Genomic DNA, 27,505 nt, shown 5'->3' with positions numbered 1-27,505 from the left:
CGCACCTAACGGCCAACTGGGTTCGTTTTCGACCGTCCGATCTCCATCCGAAGGCTAATATATGTTTAAATTGTCACGAGACTATTTTGGCATCATGTCGGCCCACTCACCGCCGTTGCGCACCGTCTGAGTCCGGAAAGGGAAAGGGCATTTTGGTCTTTTCGCAGTCGAATGCCCCTATAACCTCGCCGAGGCAGCAGCCATTTGCGCCGCAGTGGTAGTTTTGCGGTGACGAAGTAGAAGACTACGTTGCTTGTCCTTCTTCTTCGGGGAGATCAGTCTGCCGTTGCATGGTATCTCTGCTAGGTGATGCAGCGAGATGATGGGGAGTTCCTGCTCTGAGTTCTGGGGCGGAGAGAAGCCGAGCAAGCACTCCGCCAGCCGATCGTGCCACCGGAAACACGTCGAGGACGGGTAGATCAGCAGATCGGCTCTGTTCGAAGAAATTCCTTCGTTCCCATCGGAGAATCGCGCTTGTTCCCAAACTTTCTGCGAGCAAAGAAACCCTATTTTTTGTAGATCGAAATGGAGGAGGTACCGTCGCCGGCGCCGTCCGCGGAAGGGCAGAGTGTTCTCCATCGGCGGTACGAGCTAGGGCGAGTCATCGGGCAGGGCACCTTCGCGAAGGTGCACCTGGCGCGGAACCTTCTCACTGGCATGTGCGTGGCCATCAAGGTGGTGGGGAAGGAGAAGGTCATCCAGGCGGGGATGATGGAGCAGGTGAAGCGTGAGATCTCGGTGATGAAGATGGTTCGCCACCCCAATATCGTGGAGCTCCACGAGGTGATGGCGACGCGCAGCAAGATCTACTTCGCCATGGAGCTGGTTCGTGGTGGCGAGCTGTTCGCCAAGGTGGCCCGCTCCGGCCGCCTCCGTGATGACGTCGCCCGGCACTACTTCCGCCAGCTAGTCTCCGCCGTCGACTTCTGCCACAGCCGCGGCGTATACCACCGAGATCTCAAACTGGAGAACCTCCTCCTCGACGAGCAGGGAAACCTCAAGATTGCCGATTTCGGCCTCAGCGCCTTCGCCGAACACGTCCGCCCCGATGGCCTCTTCCACACCGCCTGCGGCACGCCGGCGTATGTGGCCCCCGAGGTCGTCGGCAAAAAGGGCTACGACGGGGCGAAGGCTGACCTCTGGTCCTGCGGCGTCATCCTCTTCGTTCTCCTCGCCGGGTTCCTCCCTTTCCAGGACGAGAACATTCTCGCCATGTACAAGAAGATCCGCCGGGGGGACTTCCAGTGCCCGCCGTGGTTCTCCTCGGACGCCCGGCGACTCATCACCAAGCTGCTCGACCCAAACCCCAAGACAAGAATCACGTTCGAGCGGCTTATGGAAACCCCATGGTTAAAGAAATCCACGATTATCAGGTCGCTTTCTGCTCCGCCAGCTCCGACTACCGCCTCGGAGTCGGAGGAGACCGGCGACAAGGAGCGCGAGAAAAAGGACGGAGAGGAACCCGAGAAGCTGAACGCCTTCCACTTGATATCCTTCTCCGAGGGTTTCGACCTCTCCCCGCTCTTCTCCGGCGGCGAACGGCGGGAAGAGGATGTCTTGCGGTTCGCGACGAGGGAACCAGCGAGCGGCGTGATCTCGAGACTGGAGGGCGTGGTGGAGAGGGCGGCGGGGAAGTACCAGGTGACCAAGAGCTGCCCGGCGGGGGTGAGGCTGGAGGGGAAGCAGCGGGGGCGGAAGGGAAAGCTGGCGGTTGCGGCGGACATTTTCACGGTGACGCCGTCTGTGCTCGTGGTGGCGGTGCGTCGGGACGGCGGCGACGCGGCGGAGTACGAGACTTTCTGCAATGATGTACTCTGGCCGGCGCTGCAAGACATCATCTGGGCCGCCTCGTCCGATGACCAAACTTCTGCAGCCTAATCGCATTTGTTAATAAATAATTCTTCCCCATAATTCGATCTGTAACTCGTCCTCATCCGCCATTAACACTGCTGTAAGAGCTTTTCGTGCATGCTCAACCATTACCCAGTGCCCCGCGCCACTGCTCTGTTCTCATCATCCATCATCCATTGTTGTAATTGTTTTGCTTCTATTGAATATTTGCATTAAATAAAAAAACTCAAGGTCTGATTTTGAATTGCGTCAACGAGTTGATAGCAACAATTCAGTCCCAATTATATAAAAGAAATTAAACATCTTTTATAAAAATTGAATTCTTTTAATAAGAACAATAGCCTTTTATATATATATATATATATAATAGATATCACTTGCATATAATTCAATCACAATCTGTGTATAGCATAGACAATCCATATCACCTTGTAGCAAACACAACTAAAATGCAAAAACTAAAGACTGAACCAGAATCGAAATGTAACTGTAGGAATAAGCATACCCTGAATGACAAACTAAAGTTTAAAGTTAATAATATCGCCTTATTTACATTTTTTTGTATCTGCATGTGTAATCACTTTGAATCGAGTTCATGCAATCACTTTGAATCGAGTTAACCTGAACTATGTACACTTGTGGAGCCAAGTCGGGCTTCCTTTTGCTGCGCCAATCTGCCCACCACTAGGCTCCTGCTGCTGCCTGTTGCCCACTTATTTACATCATCTCTAACATCGTGGATCGGTGTCGGAGCAGTGAGTCTTGCTTAGCTTAGGACGATCTCCTACTGGGATATTTGGAGAAAATATTTTTTCAAATATCCTCCTCTCTCAAATATCCTTCATTGTGGGGATATTTGAAAGGAGAATAAAAATCACCGGGCACAACTTTATGCCCGGTGATTCCATTGTGGGTGACATGAAAATGGGCCCCACAAATTATAATTGAGAGATAAAAATATTTAATAGATGGAGCTCATAAATATTTGATTGAGGGGATATTTTATTGTGAGATTTGAGATATTTGATAAATAAGATATTTCATTGATGATATGAAAGTGGGTCCCATAAATATTTGAAGGGAAATATTTGATGTCATTATGGATGCTAAAGGTGAAATGATCCCTGACCTGTCATCGCATACAACAATTTTTCTCTCATTTTCTCGTGCAGTGCAAGTTGAGGCATGGTTAGTATATCGGCAAAAGAATATTCAACGTGGTAAATTTGAGTGGATTTTTTGCTTTTCAAAATCAAGAAAGGTTTGACATTGCACTAAAGAGGATATTTGCTTGAATGATAATCAAGAAAGCAAGAATGTAGAAGTAAAAAAGGATAAGGAATAAATACCTTGGTTGAAGAAAGTGGGAGCTTTAGATAATTAGCACAAGTCATGACGCTTGGCAAATCCAAATCAGCATCGCAACTACCACGCTGCAATTGAAAATAAAAGGATGTTGTTAGAACTTAGAAGCGCATAAAACTATCGGTCAATTATCCCACTGTAAATTCAAACCTTACGAACGACTGTTAGTTTAGGGTTAAGTGCAGCTAAGCCACCATGTGCAAATTGTAAGAAAGCTCTACGTTGATCACAATCAAATTCTTGAATGATTTCTAACAACTATCATAGAAAAAGGAACACATATCACGAATTAGTAGGTTACATTATGTGAGCAAAACATTTTCTATGTATGCTTTGGGGAGATTTGTTAACTGGCATTGACAGTAGGGCTGCTTGCTGTATATCCATGGTCGAACTTGATGTGATCCACGAGCTCAGTGAACTGTATAGAAACGAAGAACTATAATCCTCAAGGAGTACCAGATAAACTGCTAAAGACCTAGGGGAAAACACTACATCCATCCCAACTATCTTGCTCCCCACATAGTAGTTCTTCCAGCTCATCTTTTGTGAAAATCTGAAGAGCTTTCAGAGGGAATACCTGGGCATAAAGGGGATAAGGTAAAAATCAACAAAATCCAAGGGCTGAGATTATTTCTCTCTCAGATTGCTGAAAACATTAGAAATATCAAGATTATGATACAAGCCTAAGGTTCAACGCAAATCTGCCCTTTTTTTAAAAAAAAAAAAAATCATCATCTATCCAAAGAAGAGAGGCGCCAACTAGCTCAGTTAAAGGTCTTGGAAGTGCTTGATTTGAAATCTGCCTTCACCCAAATATGAGTGCTTGAGGGCTCTCAAAACTATCTTTTTCAGGGGAAAAAAAAACTATCCAAAGAAGAACCAGCCATAAACTATATTGCAGAGTTTTAGGTTCAACAAACCCAAATTCAGGAATGATGCAAAGAATACCTCATTGAATCCAGACTTGAAGGCGTCAACTTGGCTCGCGATTCCACTGCCAATTGTTGCATCAACAACCAGTGCAACATATTCTTCCAAGCTTTCAATATTAAGCTATCAAGCAAACCGTTAAAATCATCAAAGTGCTTTGCATGAGAAAGAATAAGTCTTCGTACACCACGCTTACCACTTTTGGACTCTCCCAAGGAAATTAACCAGAGTAGCCTGGAAGAGTGAAATCAAGAAAAAGATCCTCCACACTGATATCCCTGTAATATAAGTGTGAGGAAACCCTATGGCTTTCTCCAGAAACTGATTCAACAAACTTTTTCCTATTGACAATAGCTTGAAACTCCAGCAAAGTCATTCCAAGCTCAGGATCAAATGACTGGATATCACATATACTCAGCTCCTACAGAAGCATGTAGTTTATTCCATGGTTAGATTGCACGCAAACAACATTCACATACACAAGCAATCACTAGAAAACTTCGCAAGAACCTGCTCAAGCATAATCTTATAGAAGCAACTGGAAAATGGTATGTCCAAAATCCTTCTGTCTCTGATTGCCTTGGCTACCCGCTTACGAAGGAGGAGAAATTTTTCAATCACATCAGAGAAATCAATCCCACCCAGTACACCTGTTGTTGTTGACCAAGGACAAGGAAACAGTCCAAGTGGAGCGGACACAAATTCAGAGTCACCAATATTGCAACAAAGGTCCTTCCACATACCCAATCCAGCCTTCTGAAATTCATGACTAACTAATGTGTAGAATTCCATTGTATGACCTAGACCAGTACCCACTTCTTCAGCATATTCTACTTCAAGAGAACCGTTAACTATGAGCATGTAATTCCACCATTTTAGTAGCACATTTAAGGATACTGTTTCGATCTACTTTTAACTTCTCACGTGAATAAGTGCGACTTTCACTGCTCAAGTTTATGCTAGTACTAACTGAATGCTGTATGTTATTTTGTTTTTTTTTAAAGAACCAAAAACTGTGAGGTAGAAATACTTTCATCTTGCTTCAAAAGAAAATAAGAAAGAGCATGTACTCATTAACTGGCTACACCATGATGGGAAACAACCAGTGGTCATTACCAGAGGATCTCTCATTTGCTGCTCTAACTTATCAGACAATTTGCTGTTCACAAACACTACTTCTGGAACTGAATGAACTATCACCTTCTGATCATCAAAGTTATATATTCTCCCTTCAGCCAATGCTCCAATTCTTTCATCGGTCAGCAATTCCAAAGAAAAGCAATTCAAGCCCTCCAATATTTTGAACATAAATAAAATATCATATGACAAACTCATTTTATCAATATTAGAAGGCATCTTGGCTTCTAACATGGTAGGAAAAAAAGGAAGCTTTTGCCAGGTGAATCCAAGATTATTCAAGAGGGTATTTGACTGGGAAACACAATCCAAGATTTGGCCCTTGTTTGAGTTTTCAACTCCAGGTACTCAAGTTTGTATATTTGATTACAGAATTTAGACCCCACAACCATGTGAAATTCTGAAGATATTTGATCCTCTAGAACTGCTTGATAAAGTGACTTAGAGCGGTCAAGTTGTTTTCCACTTAATGCTAAAAGTTTTTTTTTTTATTTGAATTGACATATATGAAGTAGTAATCATAGTAGGAGGGGGGCCAAACCTTACCTCCAACTACAATTAAACAAAGACACCCAAAATTTACACGTATTTCAAACTAGAGCACACCATAAATTGGAAAGAAAAACACATAGCTCTCCAACCATCAAAGCAGACACCGAACACTTCTGAAATCTCAGCAATATATCACCAAAAAAGGCAAAGTTCAGACTTCAGAGCTTTTCCAACAGAACACGAACATAGTAGCAAGACCAGACCCCCAGAAAAGATTCGCCAATATAAACTCAAGAGAATGAAGGTGAAATGTATCAATAATATACCAATATAAGTTGATCCGATCATTGATACCAAATAGGAAATCCCAGATCACATAAGAGACCCACCAAACCCGGGGGGAGCATCACTTCATTTGATCCAAAAACTAACCACATTTACATGAAATTCTCGGATAAGACAATCCAATCCCACCCTTCAAATCCCAAAAGATTTCTGTCAATCTCATGACCCCCAAGGATTCTCTCCATAGGACCCCTATAGGCCTGATTGACCAAATAATCTGCCGTCACATTGGCCTCTCTATAAACATGAGAGAACCTAATACAATAATCCCTAATGATTTTTTGGATTCTAATTACCATATTTCTGATCTCCCAACAGAACCATGAAAACTGTAAAATTTTCAGAGCCACCAATGAATCAGATTCCAACCATAATGGAAATAGATGCTTATCAATACATAGTTCCAAACCCTTTAGAATCCCAAACAACTCAGCCCGAAGATTGGATCCCATCCCTATCAATCCGTGCCAAGCAAAAATCACCTTACCTTCATGATCTCTAACAATAGCCCCGTAAAAGGATAAACCCGGATTTCCTTTGGCACATCCATCCGTATTCAATTTAAATCCAAAATTTGGTTTTCTCCAATATACGACATCAATAACGTTGATAGTAACACGCTTCACAGGAATCCCCAACAAACTAGCGGTCAACCTAAAACCTTTCCAATTCTTGTTTTGGATAGTACTTGCTGTCATTCCAGCACAAAGATATCTAGTAACATTTCTACTAATTAACCGAGTCTCAGATTTGATATCTCTATGCTTAGCATCATTTATAGCTTTCCATAAAACCAAATGATTAAAAAAGGAACAATTTCCCTTACTTGCCCCGAAGACCCGTCCTTGCCAGTATTCCAATTTTCAAAAAACATTCATTTACTCACACAAAACATCTTAGCAAAGAAAACCCAAACTTCTTTAGCTATTGGACCATCAAAAAGCAGGTGCTCCCATGCTTCAACTTCAGCACAGCATGGACACTTTGATACCAGATTCACTCTTCTTCTTTGCAGCAGCTCGTCCCCAGGTAATCGTTACTTTAAATACCTCCAGACAAAAACTGCTATGCTTGGAGATAGCACTCTACTCCAGATTGCCACCCAGATTCCACCAGCATGATACTTTTGCCTTACTTGATTCTAAGCAGATTTCAATGAGAATTTACCATTACGTTTCCACGTCAATTTATCAATTTCATCTGGTAATAAAGTTGAGCTGATCACTGCAGCAACCACCTCAGCTTCTAACACAACCTCCAACTCACATTGAACCCATCCTCTACCATTAAACAAAAATGATAAACTCATTTAGCCTCATTGACTAGCCCTAGATGACTGGCCTGGCCCCACAGAAGTTTTCCATCGATCGCCAGGATAAATCGAGAAGCGCACAAGATGGGTAGCCTAGAAGCCCAGAAGCCCAACATTCTTTGATTGTATTCCCCATTTGAAGAAAAAAAAATCCTACAAATATGTCATAGCTGAGGATCGAACCGTGAGTGTCTGGGTGACAACCTGGATGTCCTATCGCGGCACCATAGCCCTGGGGGCGATCCTCTACCATCCAAGAACTTAGAAATCATGAGCATTCTGCTATCTACATTATTCATCCCTAGAAAAAGAGGCCCCCTATCAAACCATATGTCATACCAAAAATCCACCTGCCCCTTACCCAATCTCCATTCAATCGGAGTTTCTACTACAGCTCTGCTTTTAATCAATCTTTTCCACCAAGGAGAAGCATTACTTTTAATAGAAACAACAATTGGAGACTCCTTACCACAATACTGCTTAATTAGATACCAAGCCCAAGGTGTATTATGTTCTCTGAATCTAAACCAAAGCCTTAAAGCCACGACAGAGGCAACATCCAAGAGTTTCCTCTCACCAAGGCCCCCTTCCAACTTTGGCTTGCAAACATCTTTCCATGCTATCTAGTGTATACTTTTTTTAAATTCTGTAGAACCCCAAAAGAAGTTAGCGAATATCATTTCGAGTTGATGGAGAACACACAATGGAGGGCGTAAAACCTGAACCAAATACATAACAATGGATGACAAAACACTTTGTATTAAGACAAGCCTTCCACCAAAAGAAAGTCTAGCAATATTCCAACCCAGGAGTTTCTTTCTAACTTTCTCTAACAATGGTTGATAGTATGCTGATTTCCTCATTCCTGCCACTATTGGAACACCCAAGTATGTTATAGGAGCAACCAATGTTGTCAAAATCGCGAGTCGGAACGTAGAATCGTACGATTCTACGCATTTCTGGGGGCCTTCCGCGTTGCGTGCCCAGGCGGAAGCGGAATCTGGTGGAATCGTGCAGAATCGCGTGGAAGCGTAGCGGAAATCGTAGACTCGTAAGAGTCCAGCGATTTTCCAAGACCAGAAGGTCGATCGCAGCGATCGATCAAACACGGGTCCAAGAAACCTCGCTCCAAATAACACGTGCGTTTCTCCTTCAGAAAAATAGGGAGATCGGTCTGTGGACCGATCCACCTATGGCCTGATCGGTCCACAGACCGATCTGCAAGGGCCGATCGGCCTAGGGGTTGATCGGTCTGGGGACCGATCGGCCTAGGGGCTGATCGGTCCCCAGACCGATCAGCAAGGGCCGATCCCTATTTCCGCCTTCGTCACGTGTTTCTCACGAGTCGGTTGTCGTTTTCTGCGTGGGACAGAGGGACAGGGAGAGTTTCGGGACAGAAGATTTGATCTCAAGAAACCCTAGCTTTCCTAAGTCGCGTCGCGAGCCATTGTCGCCGCAACTGCTGTGCTTCGTTCTTCTTCAGCAACCATCGTCTCCTTCACGTACGCGTCTGTCTCCTCCTCCCTGTGCGTCCGGTGTGCGTCGACCGGCACTGTGACTGACTTCAATTAAAGGTACGCCATCATCCGCCTCTGTCCCTTCTCCATCTATCTCATCTGTGGGTCTCTGTTCTTTACTTCTTTGGCCGTCTCTGTCCCGTCTGCATCTCTGAAGGCTGTTGGCCACGTCTGTGGTTCGCGAGCTGCTGTTGCAGAGTTGCAGTGTCGTTGGTGAAGCTGAAGCTGCGTGGTGGTGTTCTTGTTCTTCTTTAATTTCACAAAAATGAGTAGAGAAGCTAGTGTTGGTGGGTCTGGTGAAGCAAGCTCCAATAGTGGTGCAGCCATTCCAAGCGTAGCTTCCACAACTAGTGGAACTTCAGATTCCAAAAGATTGGCAGTGAATGCTCCTGGAAATAGATCTGATCCAGGTTGGAAACATGGAATTGCAGTTGATGAAAATCCAAAGAAAGTGCAATGCAAATACTGTCAAAAGGTGATAAATGGAGGGATTTATAGACTCAAGCATCATTTGGCAGGAACACAAAAGGATGTTGGAGCATGCAAGGCTGTTAGTGATGATGTAAGGAAGGAAATGTGGAAAATTGTATCCTCATTGCAAGAAAATTTAATAAAGAGGGCAAAGGAGATTGAAGGAAGATCAAGTGATTCAAGTCCTCTTGGCCAATATGAAGATGAGGAGGTGGAGGGTGCAAAAAGACAAAGGCGAGAAATTGCAAAGAATCCTGCTGATCTATTCAAGAAAAGGGGTGTGAGTAGTCAAACTACCATCAATGGCATTTTCAAGAAGAATTTGAGGGAGGAAGCTTGCCAAGGGATTGCCTCTTTTTTCTACAATAATGCTATACCTTTTCATGTGGCAAAAAGTGATGAATTCAAGAAGATGCTAGACTTGGTTGCAAGACATGGTATTGGCTTTAAGCCTCCATCCTACCATGAGATTAGAGTCAAGTATTTGAAACAACAAGTTGATTGCACCAAAGAAGTTATAGAGCAGCACAAAGCATTTTGGAAGAAAATGGGATGCACAATTATGACTGATGGGTGGACAGATAAGAGGAGGAGGACTATATTAAACTTCTTGGTTAATAGTCCTATGGGAACCATTTTTTTGAAGTCAATTGATGCATCTGATATATCTAAAACAGCTGACAAGATTTTCAAGTTGATGGATGAAATTGTTGAAGAAGTTGGTGAAGAGAATGTAGTGCAAATTGTCACAGACAATGCAGCAAACTACAAAGCAGCTGGGGAGATGTTGATGGGGAAGAGAAAGAGGCTATATTGGACGCCTTGTGCAGCTCATTGCATCGATTTAATGTTGGAGGATTTTGAAAAAAAGATACCAATACATAAAGAGACAATTGCACGAGGTAAAAAGATCACAACTTACATCTATTCAAGGACTGCGCTTATTTCTCTATTGCATCATTTTACCAAAGAAAAGGATTTGATTAGACCAGCCACTACTCGTTTTGCCACATCTTACTTGACTTTGGGTTGCTTGAATGACAATAAGGGAGCATTGATTAGAATGTTTACATCCAAAGAATGGAAATCTAGTCAATTTGCAAAGACTAAAGATGGAAAGGTTATTGAAAATGTGGTAATGGATAAGGACTTCTGGAAAAGCATTATTACATGCTTGAGGAGTGCTTATCCTTTGATCAAAGTCCTTCGTTTGGTAGACTCAGATGAGAAGCCTGCCATGGGGTTCATTTATGAGGAAATGGACAGGGCCAAAGAAAAGATACAAGCTGCCTTTAATGGTATTAAGAAAAGGTAACTTAATTTATTACTAATTATTAAATACTCGTATAAATTTATAATTTCTTGGAAACTAATTCAAATTTTTTCTCACTCTTTAGTTACTTGCCTCTATGGGAAATTATAGATGCAAGATGGGATAATCAACTACATCGGCCTTTGCATGCTGCGGGCTATTACCTTAACCCTCAATTTCATTACAGTCCTAATTTTAAAGCTGACTTTGAAGTGAAAAGAGGACTATATGATTGTCTACAAAGGATGGTTGAAAGTATGGAAGAAGTAAAGAAGATTGATGCTCAACTGGAAGACTTCAAATATCGAAAGAAATTCTTTGGTAGTGCAGTAGCCACTTGTGGAATTGAAACCAAAACTCCAGCACAATGGTGGGAATCATATGGTTATGAACATCCTGAGTTGCAAAAGTTTGCTATTCGTGTTTTGAGCTTGACATGCAGCTCATCTGGCTGTGAGAGGAATTGGAGTGCATTTGAGATGGTATTGCATTTCATTCTTGAATGAAATTACCTAGTTGTATGTGATTATATGAGTATGTGTTAATTGATTTTGTTATTATTTAGGTCCACACTAAGAGAAGAAATCGTTTGAAGGCAAAAACGATGAATGATGTAGTCTTTGTGATGGCTAATTCAAAATTAGCCAAGAAGAAGGAATTGAGGAAAGTCAATGACTATAGCATTGATGACCTAGCTTCTGATGATGATTGGATTGTGGATGATAGTGAAAATTTAGATTTGGATGCTTCAAATGAAGATTTGGTTCCAGTTGAAGAAGGACCTAGTAGTGGAGCACCTCATGATGATTTGGAGCTGCCTAGTTATGATGATGATGAAGTTGAAGAAGGTGGAGATGCCATGGAGGATGCTGGAGATGAAGAACACATGGAGGATGATTATGAATTCATGAATTTATGAAGTTTAGACTTTAGAACTTGACTATTATTTTTCATGTTGTAGACTTATATGTTATCTAAAATTTGTGACTTATGACTTATTTTATGTGTGGATTGTAGAAGACCTTATAAATGTTTAGTTTAATCAAATGTTTAATGTGTTTTTGAGGTTATTAATCTTATGTATGTTATTTTCTATGAGTATATATATGTTTATATATAATTTTACATTTTGGTAGAAACTTACGATTCGTGTTACGATACTACGAGTTTACGATTCTACAACTCCCTTCCGTTTCAACGTAGAATCTCGATTTTAACAACCTTGGGAGCAACACCTTCTGAAAATCCAGTTACCATAGCTATTTTATGTCTCCTATCCACTGAAATATTTTTAGAAGGAAAGAAAAAACTCTTAAAAGCATTCACTTGCCCAGAACATGCCGTATAGAAATCCAGGAACTTCTTGACACATTTGACATGATTAAGGAAACCATTCATTAGGATCATGATATCATCCGTATAGGCTAAATGAGAAATTCTATTCTCACATCTGGTGGCAAAATATAGCTGAGGTGAGCTATTGAAGAGCTGATACAAACCTCTCAATAAAAATTTTGCTGAGATAATGAATAGCAAAGGAGAAAATAGGATCCCCTTGTCTTAGACCTCTTTTAGACTGAAAGAAACCTGATAAAGTCCCATTAATCCTTACAAAAAACCAGCAATCGGCTATGCATCTTTTGATTATATCCATGAAACGATTAGAAAACCTGAAAGCCTTCATCACATTAAGCAGAAAAGCCCACTGTACCCTATCATAGACTTTAGCCATATCCAGCTTCAATATCAGATTCTCACCACGGACCCTATAATTTAGCTTATGATTAAGCTCTTACGCAAGATGCATATTGTCAGAAATAGCCTTCCTTGGACAAAACCACTCTGAGATGGAGAAATCAGCTTGTACATCACCGAATTTAGCCTATTAGTGACCATCTTTGAAATAATTTTGTTAGATATATTACATAAACTAATAGGTCTAAAATCTTTCCATTGTTGCCCATTATTACACTTTTGAATTAAAACAAGAGTTGTTGCAGCCATACCCCTTGGGAATGTCCCACCATTGAAGAAGTCCAAAACTGCCTCAAACACATCTTCCTTTATAGTCTCCCAACACTCCTTATAAAAAGCAACAGAGAACCCATCCGGCCCAGCTACCCCATCCTGATGTATATCCCAAACTACTTGCTTAATCTCCTCCATGGTTGGATTTTTTTGACAAAACAATATTTTCATCAGATTAATGCCAGAATTTGTTCCATACCATCAGTATGTAGAACCTCTACCTCATTAGCTAACAAGTTCTCAAAGAAAGAAAGCCCAGAAGCTTGTATAAGCTCAGCTTTTTCCAAACATGAGCCTCTCTCCCAAATTCTAAAAATTCTCCCTGCTAACCTCCTTTTTTGAATCAAATTGTGGAATAACTTTATGTTTCTATCCCCTTCTCCCATCCATTTGGTAGCTGCTTTTTGTTTCCAAAACATTTCCTCCATGTGTAGAGTTTTAAACAAAGATGCTTGTGATTCCCCCATCTGAATTCTGTTCACCACAGAATGATCAGCATCAAACTTTTTCTTAGCCGCAGCATACCTCTCCTCCTCTAGCTTCACTTTGTCATGAATATTACCAAATACATCTTCATTCCACCATTTCAAATGCTCCTTAAGTCTTCTTAATTTGATCTGTAATTTTTGAAGACCATATTTATAACAGGGCAGCATCCAATTCAGTCACAGTAAGGGGAAAATTCTGATGTTCGATCCACATCTTCTGAAACCTAAAGGAGGCTTTAGGAGGAGAAGAAACCGAAATATTAATCAATAAAGGGCAATGATCAAAAGTTGCTCTGCTCAAATGCTCCACAAGCACCACCAAATCCTTATCATTCTAAGGAGGAGGAATTAAAATCCTATCTAACCTCTTCCATATTCTCTTATTAGTCCAAGTAAATCTATCCCCAACAAAACCAAGATCCGACAAGCCTGATAGTATCAGAAATCATTGAATTCTTTAATAGCTCTCGGCCTTAATAGAACACCATTTGATTGTTAGAGAGCACACTGAAATCTCCTCCCACCAACCAGCATACATCATCAATAGGTTTAACATCCAGCAACCTTTCCCACAAAATTCTCCTTTCACCACTGTTACACTTGGCATACACCACCGAGATAAAAATACTACTAGGAAGCAATTGAGAGCTTATTTTGCGATGCATAAACTGTTCATAATCAACCAAAATATCACAAACGATATTAACATCATGTAGAAACCAAATTTTACTAGAGCAATTAGATATAGCTAATTCAAATCCTAATCTTCTGATCATTAAAGTCTCATCCAACTCAATAAATGGTTCCAAAATGCCCATGAAATTTAAATGGTAAATTTCTTTTAAGAAATGAACTCTTCTCATAGATGCATCATTCTCTATTCCTCTAATATTCCAGATTAAACCAGCCATTAAAAATCAGCAGAGGTGGAAGCCCGTACCATTTGAGTTTTACGCCTAGTCATCATATTATGTATTCCTGGATCCCAGTCTAGCCCCTGTCTAACTGCACCACCACCGGACTCATCATTCAGAGAGGAGCTGCCTTTCTTGATCACAAGATTATCCAAATCCAAATCCAAATCCTCCATTTCAACAAAAGATTTAGAAATATCCTCCTCCTCTTCCAAAGAAGCTATGATCAGCCCCAAAACAGAATCATCAATAGGCAAAAAGCTATGTTCCTGTAATTTTTCCCTGAGCTTTACCCTTTCTCTGTGGCATACCATCCGACCTTATCTTTCTAGAGATTTCAGCCATAGCTACACCCTTCCTCCTAAATGCCTTTGTTCGATAAGAAACATGAACCCCAACCTCCTCATGTATCATCTTCTTATTCACAATTAATTCCTCTTCTCTATCTCTGATATCGAGATTATGCAAATCCAACACATTCTCCTCCAAATTTTCCAAAATCTGGAAAGAGTTTTCAACAGCAAAACCCTCCACTGACCCAACCTCTAGAGCTACAACAGATTTTTCCCTTGGAATCCATACTTGTTTCCCTACTCTAGCTATCAAAGACACTACCTGAGAAACCCCTGGATGAGCTTCTACACCCTCTCTAGGTATACCTGTTAGGATGTATACTAAAAGTCTAGCTTTTGGTATAAACATTTATCTAGAAATAAGAATCAGGTCAAATGTCTACATTTATGATAAATGTAGTTGTTCAATTAATTTATATTGTAGATAACATGGTGTGTGGTGTCACACACAGAGAATCATGTTATCAGTACCTTATAAATTATAAACAGTAGCTCACGACCAAGATGGAAAGGAACAAACCATTGGAAGGTCGTAGTGTAATTAGGTATTAATTTATCTTAACTATATAATTACACTAGTACACTTAGAGTGTATTAAGTAGGACCATTAGAGGTCATTTCTTTTTATACTGACTTTATAAAGGAACAAACACCTCAGTTATTATGGAAGTGTGTGATCTTAATTCTAATATAATAACAAGCACATATATTTGATATTTATTTCTTTAATTTATCAATGGGTGAGATTTAGTTCGATAAATCAATAAGCCCGATAAGTTGGGAAATGATATCACTTATAGTGTGTGTTGTTGATTATAGAAGGAAACTGTGTCCTAGTAATCTAGGTTGAGAATGTCCCCAAGAGGAGCTCATAAGGATTGTCATGTTAAACCTGCAGGTGGACAGTCCGACATGGCGATGAAGTTGAGTGGTACTACTCTTGGAGCTAGATATTAATTAAGTGAGTTGTCGAACTTACTTAATTAGTGGACATTGTTATCTTAAACAGGAGACTAACACACTCATAATAGAAGGAGCCCAAAATGTAATTTGGGATTTGTGAGTCAATAATAGTTCTTTAGTGGAATGATTATTATTGATGAAATTAAGTTGTGTGTTGGGCGAACACGGATGCTTAATTTCATGGAAGACCAAAACCAATTCCTCCTTTCGGTCTCTATCGTAGCCTCTTGTATATAGAGATTTATACCCACCACATACCCACCTTCTTATCCATCCATAGGGGTCGGCCAAGCTTGAAACCCAAGCTAGGGTAGGCCAAGACCAAGTGGATGAGCGAAGTTGCTGCCCAAAGCTTGGGTCCCAAGCTTGGGTGGTCGGCCACTAGTATTAAAAGGATTTTATTAAAATTATTTCATGTGGATATCAAGGTTTTAAAGAGAGTTTAAAATTAAAAATTTCCTTTTATAGCTTTCTACAAAAGATTAAGAGAAGAGATTAATCTCTTTCCTTATTTGTAGATTAAAAGGATGGTTTTAATTTTTGGTAAAAACTTTCCTTATTTGTAAATCATCTACATGTTTAAAAGAGAGTTTAAAATTTGAAATCTTTCCTTATTTGTTGATTAAAAGGTGGATTTTAAATTTTAAGAAAACTTTCCTTTTTAACCATGTTCATGATTTAAAAGAGAGTTTAAAAATTAAATATTCTCTTTTATAAGTTTCTACAAAAGATTAAGAAAAGATTTGATATCTTTCCTTATTTCTAGATTAAAAGAGATTTTAATTTTTAGAGATAACTTTCTTTTTATCCACATGTTTAAAAGAAAGATTTTAATTTCCTTTTTATAAATCAATCATGAAGGGATAAAAATTATTAGAGAAATTTTATTTTAAAATTTCTGGAAACAAATTAGGAAGGATTTAATTCTTGATTGAATTAAATTTCCTTTGCTTAGATTATTGTGGCCGGCCATGTTGATTAATAAAAGAGAAATTGATTTTATATCAATTAAATTTATTTTTCATGGCAAAGAAATTAAGGAAGTTTTTATTAAAATTTCCTTATTTGCCAAGACCAAGGATTATAAAAGAGGGGGTAGAGGTGCCTTCATGGCAAGAACTCTATTCTATTTTTCTCCCTCTTTTTCTTCCTTGGTGTGGCCGGCCATCCTCTCCTCCTCTCTTCTCTTTGATGGCCGAACCTCATCCTTCTTGTGGAGATTCATATGGTGGCCGGATCAAGTTTAGAGAAGAAGAAGAAGAAGAAGAAGGAGAGAAAGAAAGCTTTGTTTCTAGCATCCCTTGGAGCATGGTGGTGGTGGCCGAACCTCTTCATCCTAGGAGAAGTTTTGATGGCCGAAACTTGCAAGGAAGAAGAAGGTGCTTGTGGTTCTCATCTCGGAAGGTCGTTGCCCACACAACGTCTGAGGTTAGAAGAGGAATACGGTAGAAGACCAAGAGGTTTTTGTTTGCAAAAGAAAAAGGTATACTAGTATTTAATTTCCGCATCATACTAGTTTTATTTCTTTGTAAAAATACCAAATACAAGAGGCATGCGATTCTAGTATTTCAAATTTGTTTTCGATGTTGTGTTCTTTTGTTTTTTCTTTTCCTTGTGATTTGATTGTTCTTTTCGGTTGACCTAAAGTTATTTAAGGAAATTAAATATTAGCTTTCCTTAAAAGGCTTTGTCTAGGCGGTGGTGGTTGTTCCCATACTCAAGAAGGTCATGTGCCTCGCCATGCAGTCCTGGAAGCCAATTTTAGAAATTAATATTTAATGGAATTAATAACCTAGGTGATTTGGATCAAACGTGTTAAGTTCCGCAGGAGATCCAAGTCTAAACCTAAAAGAACAAATAAATTAAACTTAGGATCAAACGTGTTAAGTTCCGCAGGCGATCCGAGTTTAATTTAAAAGAACACATGGTAGCTAGGAAAAGGTTCAGACCTTTATACAAAATTTTGTACAGTGGAACCATTAGGTTTTCCGAGTAGCAACCAACAATACCTTCCAGATGTTTGTCCTTCAAATCCATGGGATCTTCCCCCACAGTAGCAGAGTTCTGTTTCCCAACACCCCAAGCTAGATTTGGGTGATAACCATTACCATAACATTCCTCAACTGAATGTCCTAAATGCTGGCAGTGTAGACAGTATTTAGGTTGGCGTTCATAGATCACCTTTTGCAATCTCCTGTCCTCTCCTATACCAATCCAGAAATCTTCAATCTTTGGTTTCAAAAGATCGATCTCTACACAAACTCTTGCCATTGTCAGCCTAGAGTCATCCGCTATATAGCTTCATCAACTTTCAGAAACCTTCCAAGAATATTCACAGCTGCAAACAACCCCTTTTTGCAGAACATATGTATGGGAGGATCGGGGAGCTGGATCCAGATCGGAACCACAGAGGATTTGACCTCATAGGTGAACTTTAGTTGTCCCCAAGGCGTAGCACAGCTGGGGGCACATGGTTTCGTGGCCAAGAGGTCCAAGGTTAGATCCTCGGGGTGCCATTGCCTGGGAGTTAGCGTCCCAGTTATGTGCTTCAGTTGTGTACCTGCATTTACCTCTCTTCATATCCGTGGAACCGGCTCTAGGGAGGTCGCTGATGTGGCGGTTCCACATTTTTTTTTTCATAGGTGAACTTTAGCGACCACTTAAAGATCCTCATAGGAACGCCCCCCTATATACCAAATCCCCCTAGTCCCGATCCTAGCCATATACTCAATTGATGATAGGTGGATGAACACATACCCAAACCTCAGAAACCTGATGTTGTAGAAACTGGACAGCCCTAGATTCGCGAAGGATTGAATAATCGTCGCCTCATTTGGTCTCAACCCTGAAAATTTCCCAATAAGAGCAAAACAAAAGGCATTAGACATACCAGAAACCTTTTCCTGTGTAGAATATAGCAAGTTTGTTATTGTAGGTTGTGGCTCGTTTGTAGTCCTCCGCTACTTCATCGAAACTTTTCTTCGCTGCCCGCAGCAACGCCGGCTTCAGAGCTTCTGCGTATGAAACCTTAGACAACAGGGACAACGTCTCCTGAGCAACAGATCTTGGGATAGAAAGAGGGGGAAATTGATCTAGCTTCGGCTCCGACTCCGGCGCTGGATGCATTAGGCCTGCTCGATTCCCATCCACTTATGCTAAAAGTTAACTTTTTCTTTGCTTCTATGCTTGGAGATGTTGCTGTGGTCATTTCTGGAGCAGCTTTCATACCTGAAGAGCAACATGTAAAAAAGGCATATCAAATATGTTTATCGAAGAAGGTAGTTTTTCTATCCTTGAAAGCTTACCAGATATCTGTAGTGTGCTAGTCTCTGTTGGTAAAAATTGTTCTTGACTTCTAATTACCTAAGTGGAAGAAAATTTAAGCAACTATGAGAAAAGGGTTCATCTACAGCACTAATCTTATTTCCATTGAAATAGAATGAATGATCATAAATGTGTCTTTGTAGGCAACTGCAAGAAAAGGGTTCATCCAAACCACTTGATATCTTATTTCTATTGAACTTGAATGATTGTTATTAGATCAGATGTATTGTTGTAGATACAGAAATGCAAATTATACTAAGTTCTTTCATGAAAAATAAGATAGGTAAAAAGAATAAAGTTAGCAAACTGTACCTCTGAGGAGTTGGAAATACATGTCTCATTAGAGATGTTTGTGTGTGTCTCTGTAGAATTCCCTTCTGAAGCATGATTTAACCTCGAAGAAGTGAGTTTTAGTTTGCTGATATTGTTATCCATAGATTCTGTCAGATTAGCATTCTTGTTTTCACTAACTTTAGGCAAGAGATATCCTTCTAAAACATCTAAGGATGAAAAAATATCGACACTTAGAACATTGTTATAGTCAGACAAGTTTGAATCTTCTTTTTTCACAAACAAAGTGAACTCTTAAGCAAGGATTCATGGTCCAGCTCCTAGCAGGGATATCTGCACAAGTGTTTCTTGCCTTAAACAGGAAAGTTATCCAAAGAAGACAATGCATTCTGCAGTTTCTTCAGTAAGATAATCATAATGTCATTCTCATGCCCGACAAGCTTCACGAGCAGCGGCGGCACGGTGCTCTCTACGGGGAAGTACTCCATTGCATCCTCCATGCAGAAGGAGAGCACCTCGCAGAGCTCGGTCAGCGCTGAGAGCTGCGCGGATCCCTCGTCGGCAAGGCCGACCAAGACCTTGTGCAGCCTCCCCATGTCGGAGCGCGAGTCGTAACCCGCGGCTTAGTTCTCGGAGTCGTAGGACCCGTAGCCGGAGTCCCCGCCGCGGTCGGACCTCCCGGATGAGGAAGACCCCATCTCGCTGTCCGGAGGCAGCGGGGGCGGGGAGGCGGCGGAGGAGCAGAGCCGGTGGTCAGACGAGCTGCACGCGCGCTTGTCCGCAGGGAGGTCGTCGGCGCCCTCGCGCTTCCGACCTCGATCCATGACCAACCCTTCTTACAGAATCTCGATCAAAAACCACAAACACGAGAGAAAAAAAAAATAACAACAAATCCAAAGAGGATGATCGAGGGTTTGGAGATCAGTAACAGGGAGAATCCGTGGTTTGGCGGCGATCGAAGCGGAGAAGAAGACTTCTGGATCGTGGTTTTGATGCTATCCGAAGAACGATTCTTGTGGGATGACTCGAACGAATCCGTTTCGACTTCTATTTTGCTCTCGTCGGAAAGCAGTTTCATTTAATTTATAAGTTACATTTTTAGTAGAAAATTAAGCTACCATAAACGGCAATTTACCTGCGCCAATTTACCAAAGGCGAGATAAAATATATATATATATATATATTTGATATTTATTAAAAAACGTATTTTTTTAAATGTATTTTTTATTTTATCCTTTTACCTTTTTTTCTATTTACTTTCTCCTATCAGTACAGTCAATCTAATTTTTTGTCTGCGATCTCCTCTTTCTTTTTTTTTCACGAGTGCATTATGCATAACATAGGCCTAATATATAAATTATATGGCTCACAATGTTTAAAGTTTAGTTGATTTTTTAATAACATTAGAATACATATAGAGAAGTCGAAATAATCAATAGATAACATATTTGAATTCTTTGTAACCCCATAAATTAAGAGAGACTCATCCATTATTTATTTCAGGTACTACGGAGGTGTAAAATTATAATAATGATGAATTGACAAAAATTCTCATGCGTGGGCCTGATATGAATCATATCAAGCCCAACGTATGGGGATTTGTTTTGTTATTTTTTTATTATATTTTAACATCTTTTAAAAGTTGAAATAAATAATAGATAGCATATTTGAAATCCTTGTAGCATCATAAATCCACATGAACTGAAATGGGTACAATCGGAGATCTTTAGGTCCATCAATAGATTTTGACCGAAACTCACTTATCGACCTAGAGACCTCAGATTGTAGTTATTTCAAGTCTTGTAGATTTCTAAAATTACAAGGAGTCCAAACATACTCTCCATTGTTATTTTTAACATTCCTAGTGATGGACCAGAGGTTTTGAAAAACTTAAATATCTTTTTCATTTTTTTTCTTTTTTTTTCTATTGTTAGACCTGATATGGGGAGATATCATGCCCACATTGGCCCTGATATGAAGAGATATCAGCCTCATGTTGGGCCTGATATCTCTTCGTATCAAGCCCAATAATAAAAAAAAAGGAAAAAGAAAAAAAATAGAGATTTAGGTTTTTAAAACCTCTGGTCTATTACTAAGAATGTCGAAAATAATAATGCAGAGCATATTTGGACTCCTTACAATTTTAGAAATCCACAAGACTTGAAATGGCTACAATCTGAGGTCTCTAGGTCCATCAGTGGATTTCTGTCAAAATCCACTAACGGACCTAAAAAACTCCGATTGTACTCATTTCAAGTCCTGTGGAATTCTAAAATTGCAAGGAGTCCAAATATGCTTTCCATTGTTATTTTCGGTATTCCTAGTGGTGGACCAGATGTTTTGAAAAACCTAAAACGTATAGGGATTGTTTTACTGATTTTTTTATTATATTTTAATATCTTTTAGAAGTTGAAATAAATAATAGATAGCATATTTGAACTCCTTGAAATATCAAAAATCCACAGTAACTGAAATAGGTATAATCAGAGCTCTCTAGGTCCATCAGTAGATTTTGACCGAAACCTCGTTGATCGACCTAGAAACTTCATATTGCAGCCATTTCAGGTCCTGTGGATTTCTAAAATTAAAAGGAGTCCAAATATAATCTCCATTATTATTTTGGCATTCCTAGTGGTGGACCAAAGGTTTTGAAAAACCTAAATCTTTCTTCTTTTCTTTTCTTTTGTTAGGCCTGATATTGGGCCTGATATGGGTAGATATCAGGACCATATTGAGCTTGATATGAAGAGATATCATACTCATATTGCCCAATAACAAAAAAAAAGGAAAAAAAGAAAGAGAGATTTAGATTTTTCAAAACCTCTGGTTCACCACTAGAAATGCTGAAAATAACAATGGATAACATATTTGGACTCCTTGTAATTTTAAAAATTCATAGGACCTGAAATAGCTACAATCTGAGGTTTCTAGGTCGATCAGTGGATTTTGGTCAAAACTCACTTATGGACCTAGAGAGCTCCGATTGCACCCATTTCAGTTCCTGTGGATTTCTAAAATTATAAGGAGTCTAAATATGCTCTCCATTGTTATTTTTGACATTCCTAGTGGTGGACCAAAGATTTTGAAAAATTTAAATCTCTCTTTCTTTCTTTTCCTTTTACTTTTTTTCCTGTTATTAGGCTTAATATCTCCTCATATCATGCCCACATTGGGCCTGATATGGAAAGATATCAGCCCTAATGTTGGTTTGATCTCCTATAACAGGTTTGAGAAAAAAATTGAAAAAAAAAAGAAAATAGAAAAGAAGATCAAAAAGAGGACAGGAAAAAAAGATACGTTGTATGCATAATAAAAGAGAGAAATGACAACGAAAAGAAAAACAAAATCAGTTAAATTTGTCAGGAGAGTAGAATAGGAAGACCACTATAAAAAAGTGTATCCTTTGATAAATACTAAAATAGTATATATTTTTTGATAAATTTAAAAATCTAAGTACATCTTTTGATAAATTATAAAAGAAAATTTGTAAGAATTTATTTAGTATATACAAAGTTAATCAAATAGATAAATTTAAATTAATTTATTAAATTTAATAAATAAATTTAGATATTTATCTGTCTAACTCGTTAATATTTATAAATAACTCTCAAAATGCTTGAAAACCTTAAAAATTCATTCATTTAAAAATGTGATATGTGCTTTTAGAATTATGAAAATTGAATATGTAAAAAGGCAAATTCCAAAGATAATAATGTATAATAAATAAATATTTTTTTTATAATTATTAAAATTGTAAACTAAGATTATATAATCAGTAGACATATGATAAAAAAAAGTATTTGAACGCTACATGAAGTTACTACAAACAAGAACTGAAGAAATGAATCCATGTCATAAAGAACCTTTGTAATTAAATTGAGATTTAAATCAAAATTATACAGGATGGAAGAGAAGAAATCATCTTAGCTCTCCATGATCCTAATGCAAACAAATGTTCGACATTCAAACCTGTTTTTTTTTAAGTTACAATAGAGCTCGGATAGGCTTAAACAAAAGGCCTACTCATTCCTAGTTATACCTTGTGTATAATCACTTGATCCTTTCTCAGATGATACCGAGCCTTATACAGAGCTCCTCAACAATTCTTTCTCTTGGAATCTCCTCCTCTTGGTTGGCTTCGATGTTCTTTAGCTTATAAATGCCGCTGGTTATCTCGGACTCTCCCACGAGGACCATCCAGGGTATTCCCGATTGCTTTGCGCGATTAATATGATTCATTACTCGTTTGGTGAGGCTGAATTCTGCTTTAATTTTTGCATTCCACAGTTCACTCACAATCTCTGCAGCCAGTGTGAGATCCTTCCCGAGAATGGCCACCAAAACTTGTGTCTCGGTGGCACGAATCACCTGCAAAACAAAATTGAGGCCACTACGAGATAAAAGAGTATGATGCATCCATACATACTAATGAGAAACACATGAACAATCTAAAGATAAGCATGCAATTCAAAGGTCATTAGACTGATTGTCCAACACCCAAGAATTAATATGACAAATAGCTTCGAATGGTTCCAAGGTGGGAGGAAAAGAAGCAAAATACCTGATTTCTGTCTTTTTCAAGTTGCTCCATTAGTGTAAAGACTCTCTCGATTCCGAGACTCACACCTACTGCAGGAACCTGTTTTCCGCTGAACATCCCTACCAGATTATCGTATCGTCCCCCAGCTGCAATAGACCCAACCTAAAACACAGAAAAAAAAAACCCCAGTAAAAAAGTCTCCTTGAATTATCAGACATGCCTTTAATTCATCTCTGTTACACGAGATAATCTAGATGGTTGTGGGAAGAGATCTAAGAAAAAATGAGTGCTGAGTTCAGGTGCGTTAGAATTTACACCCACATATGTTTATACCACAAAATAAACAAAAGCTTTAAAAAAATATATGCCTAAAGGCATGCCACTTATCATAATTCTTTGAGACATGATTGTTAACCAAGCTGTTGAAAAATGAGGTCCCTGAGTGAAGATGTATAATTGGGGAAAGGATTATCAACTATTCATTTCCTCAGACCTAAATCTCTTAAATCCAAATGAATCTGCAGAGTTGATTATGGATTAAGCACAAAACATTCAGTTACTTGAGAAGGCAGTGAAAAGAAAGACTGTTTATGCATCAAATGTTTCGACTGTTTACACTAAGGTCATACAGGCATCATTTTACCTGTGTAGCTCCTTTAAAAACGGCTTCATATATGACTCCAGTATAATAATCAAGGCCTCTTGCAAGGCTCAAGTCAAACACCACTCGGTTTGAACACTTTGCTTTTTCAAGAGCTTTGAATAAAATCTCCAACTCATTTAGTGCAACAATTGAACCAGCGTTCTCCAAAAATTGACTACCCTCTCTTTTCAGTTCTGATAGAATTTCAAGTGATGGCCCTCTTCTCTTCACAAAAGAACCAATCTTATCTGCAATTTCAGTCGATAAACCCTTCTCTTCTACCTAGAAATAAAAATATAAAAAAAACGTTTTTACATAACAGAAGAATGGTTCTCTTGGGTTTTGAACAAGATAACAATCAATGAATCTGCAGAAGCTTTACTCACCAATTCCTTTTTAATCTGTTCAAATGGTTGCTTGTCCAATTTATCAATGCTTGAGCAAACTGTTCTAAATTTTTCTGAGGACACTCCACAGATGTCCAACATCCCATCCAGCAACTTTCGGTGATTCAACTTAATCTGCAAATATAAAGACATAACTTTGGGAACAGCAAAGACTTTATATTACAACTTTCTTGTATTCACCTATGCTTTACAAAATGCCAGTTCCTATTGAGAAATCTAGTGGAAGAAAAACAAATACCTCATAGCTGCCAATGTCAAGTTGATCCAACAGTTCAGTCAAAACTTTGATAACCTCAAAATCAGGTTCCATTGTTTCATATTGGCCAGCAATATCAAAATCACATTGATAGAATTCACGAAATCTTCCCTTTGATGGGTTATCCCTTCTGTATACTTTAGCTATTTGGTACCGTTTCAGTGCATTGATATTATTCATGGCCAAGTATCTTGCAAATGGAACAGTTAAATCATATCTCAGAGAACAGAGTTCACCACCCTATGAAAGAAGAAAATATAGCTAATGGAAACATATCCAAATAAATAAATTGGAAGAAAAAAGCCGAGATAAGAAATAATCAACATCTTCATAAGTACCTGGTCAGCAAGATCATATATCAGCTTCGAATCCTCTCCATACTTACCCATGAGAGTCTCCCTTAACTCAAATACAGGAGTATCAAGAGCAACAGCACCATGCATCTTAAAAACACCTGTAATAATGGAGAAAGCACGCTCTCTAATAGCCATTTGTTCCTTCCCAAAATCGCGTGTCCCCTATTATACATATCCAGAATGAAATTTTGAATTGTAAAGACAAAGAAGAATTACTGAATTAGATGTTATTCATGTATCACAGGATGGAATAAATAATATTGAAAAAAATAATTTAACCAACAATGCATTGTAGAGGAGTATAGCAAGATTCTTTTTAGAAAAAAAATCGTGAAAAAGAAACTCATGCTTCTGATATAAATCCACACTTGCCAATTTCTCATCGATAAAATTCCAATAAATTGCTGGTTAGATATGACTGACACTCTAAATTTGCTCTAAGTTAAATAAATGCTTTTATGATTAAAACTCAGTAATCCATCCCTTGATAAACAGGTGGCTAATTGATTAGGGCCATTAGGCCTAGCATAGAATGGGATATAACACAATTCAATCAAGGAAAAGAAGAACTGAGAAAAAAAACAATAAGTAAATTATGCAGAGACACTCTAGATACAACAAGCTTAAGTAAGCATGGACAACTGCAAACTGTTGAAAATATATAATTCCAAACAATTTCAAATGTACTACCTTAGGAATCTTAGGAAGTCTCCTGACTTCATTGCTCTCAACTATTTCCTTAACCTTTGACAATAGAATATCTAGTCTAGTGTCCATGGGATCGAAATATTTTGACAGATCAGATGCCCACTCAACCAACATTGAAACATTTTCAGTAGAAAGTTTGCACAAAGCACTGTCTCTAAGAAGCTGCCTTATGGAAGAAGTCCCTTTGCCTAATGTTTTCTTTTTTCTCTTGTCAATCTTCTTCTCTCCTTTTGCAATATCTCCATCCGGTTTGTTGTCCTTCAAAGAATCCACTTGAGCTCTCTCAATCGAGTCATCTATTTCTAGGGAAAACAAAGCCAAAACTGCTTCCCAAGCAAGAATGTCCCTAAATTTAACCAGAAGACAATACACAGATTGAAGAACACGCACATAATTTGATCCAGAGGCAGCATTTTCTGTAACTGAGTGAAATTGATCTCTCAGACCATCCAAGTTCGGGCACGATTTCTCAAAAACCTCAACCACCTTAGATCGCAAGCTACTATCACTGATAAGATTAATAGAAGATTTAGCTCGACCCAAGCTACTCTCACTCAAGGACTGAATTGACATTGCTAGTGGCAAGACTGATGCAATAAAAGCTTTCTCTTTTCCTTGATTTGCAATAACCTTTGACTTCTTGACCTTAGTACTGGAGTTCAACTCAACCCGTGTTCGGACATGGAGTAACCTGACAGCCTCCCTGAAGCTACCATTGACGGTAGTAATCTCACTGAAGAACGACGAATCATTCTGCCCCACAAGCTTCGACCCAAACAGCAACGTCTTCATGTCGCTTGCGACATCAATCTCATCCTTCATGGAGAATCCATCTCCTGAGCTAAATAAATCTAACGCAGAGACATCAGCGCGAGCAGCTTCGCAAGACAAAGCTGCCACGGCATCAACGACCTTCATCAGAGCAGATGAGCAGCAGTCCAAGATAGCGCAGATCGCAACCGATGCAGCACACGAAGTCTCGAAAACACCAATCTCTTCCCGGCCGACTAGAATCTCGTCAGGATTCCTCGCATTCATGAAGGCGATCGAGGTCACAAACCCTGAAGCCGAACAAAAATTGATTCTTTCGTGGCCTGACGCAAGATTTAGCGTGTCCACGATGAGAGACAGAAGGCCGGGGCGGATAGCGGCGTCGCAGAGGACGAGCTTATTGAGAAGAACGACGAGGGCAGCGCGAGACTCCTCCGCAGTCAACAACAGGGGTGTCAAAGGATCATCCTGAGCACGTTCCACCGGAGAAGGCCGCTTGGATTGGGAGAGCTTCTCAAAGGCGGCAGCGTCGATACTGACGGAGGATACGCCACGAGAGACGGCGTATACGGTCGAAGGCGAGACGGAGGAACCCTTTCCGCCGATAGTGACGGTGGAGTTTGCTAACGCAGAAGCCATGAGGGAAGAGCCACGGCGAGCACGCGACGGAGTCGAAGTTGAACCACCGTGGACGCGAAGAACCCTAACTTAAGCTGGAAGAAGCTTAT

The 27,505-nt window shown here is 39.6% G+C and overlaps 4 protein-coding genes across 4 annotated transcripts; 2 read left to right on the top strand and 2 right to left on the bottom strand.

Annotated features, from left to right (window-relative positions):
* The first annotated feature begins 206 nt into the window (after positions 1–206).
* LOC121980798 (CBL-interacting protein kinase 6-like) lies at positions 207–2,050 on the top strand. The gene has a single exon (XM_042533015.1). The coding sequence runs from the start codon at positions 526–528 to the stop codon at positions 1,876–1,878; it is 1,353 nt and encodes a 450-aa protein (XP_042388949.1). The 5' UTR covers positions 207–525; the 3' UTR covers positions 1,879–2,050.
* A 6,813-nt stretch (positions 2,051–8,863) lies between these two features.
* On the top strand, positions 8,864–11,733 carry LOC121980797. Its single transcript, XM_042533014.1, has 4 exons — positions 8,864–9,009; positions 9,110–10,734; positions 10,821–11,217; positions 11,301–11,733. Exons 2-4 carry the CDS (start codon positions 9,218–9,220, stop codon positions 11,652–11,654), a joined length of 2,268 nt encoding a protein of 755 aa, XP_042388948.1. The 5' UTR covers positions 8,864–9,009; positions 9,110–9,217; the 3' UTR covers positions 11,655–11,733.
* A 147-nt stretch (positions 11,734–11,880) lies between these two features.
* On the bottom strand, positions 11,881–18,232 carry LOC121980799. Its single transcript, XM_042533016.1, has 2 exons — positions 17,491–18,232; positions 11,881–14,824 (listed from the first exon to the last, which is right to left on the bottom strand). The coding sequence occupies exons 1-2, from the start codon at positions 17,750–17,752 to the stop codon at positions 14,427–14,429; spliced, it is 660 nt and encodes a 219-aa protein (XP_042388950.1). The 5' UTR covers positions 17,753–18,232; the 3' UTR covers positions 11,881–14,426.
* Positions 18,233–22,948: 4,716 nt separating this feature from the next.
* Positions 22,949–27,461, bottom strand: LOC121980796 (histidine--tRNA ligase, cytoplasmic-like). Its single transcript, XM_042533013.1, has 7 exons — positions 25,989–27,461; positions 25,281–25,460; positions 24,925–25,182; positions 24,666–24,800; positions 24,280–24,561; positions 23,658–23,798; positions 22,949–23,464 (listed from the first exon to the last, which is right to left on the bottom strand). Exons 1-7 carry the CDS (start codon positions 27,414–27,416, stop codon positions 23,162–23,164), a joined length of 2,727 nt encoding a protein of 908 aa, XP_042388947.1. The 5' UTR covers positions 27,417–27,461; the 3' UTR covers positions 22,949–23,161.
* Between the last annotated feature and the right edge of the window lie 44 nt (positions 27,462–27,505).

This window comes from Zingiber officinale, chromosome 5A, assembly GCF_018446385.1.
Source record: "Zingiber officinale cultivar Zhangliang chromosome 5A, Zo_v1.1, whole genome shotgun sequence".
In the NCBI taxonomy this organism is placed as follows: Eukaryota; Viridiplantae; Streptophyta; class Magnoliopsida; order Zingiberales; family Zingiberaceae; genus Zingiber; species Zingiber officinale.
The sequence above is the reverse complement of the archived record's forward strand: the minus strand, read 5'-3'. Positions and strand labels throughout refer to the sequence as shown.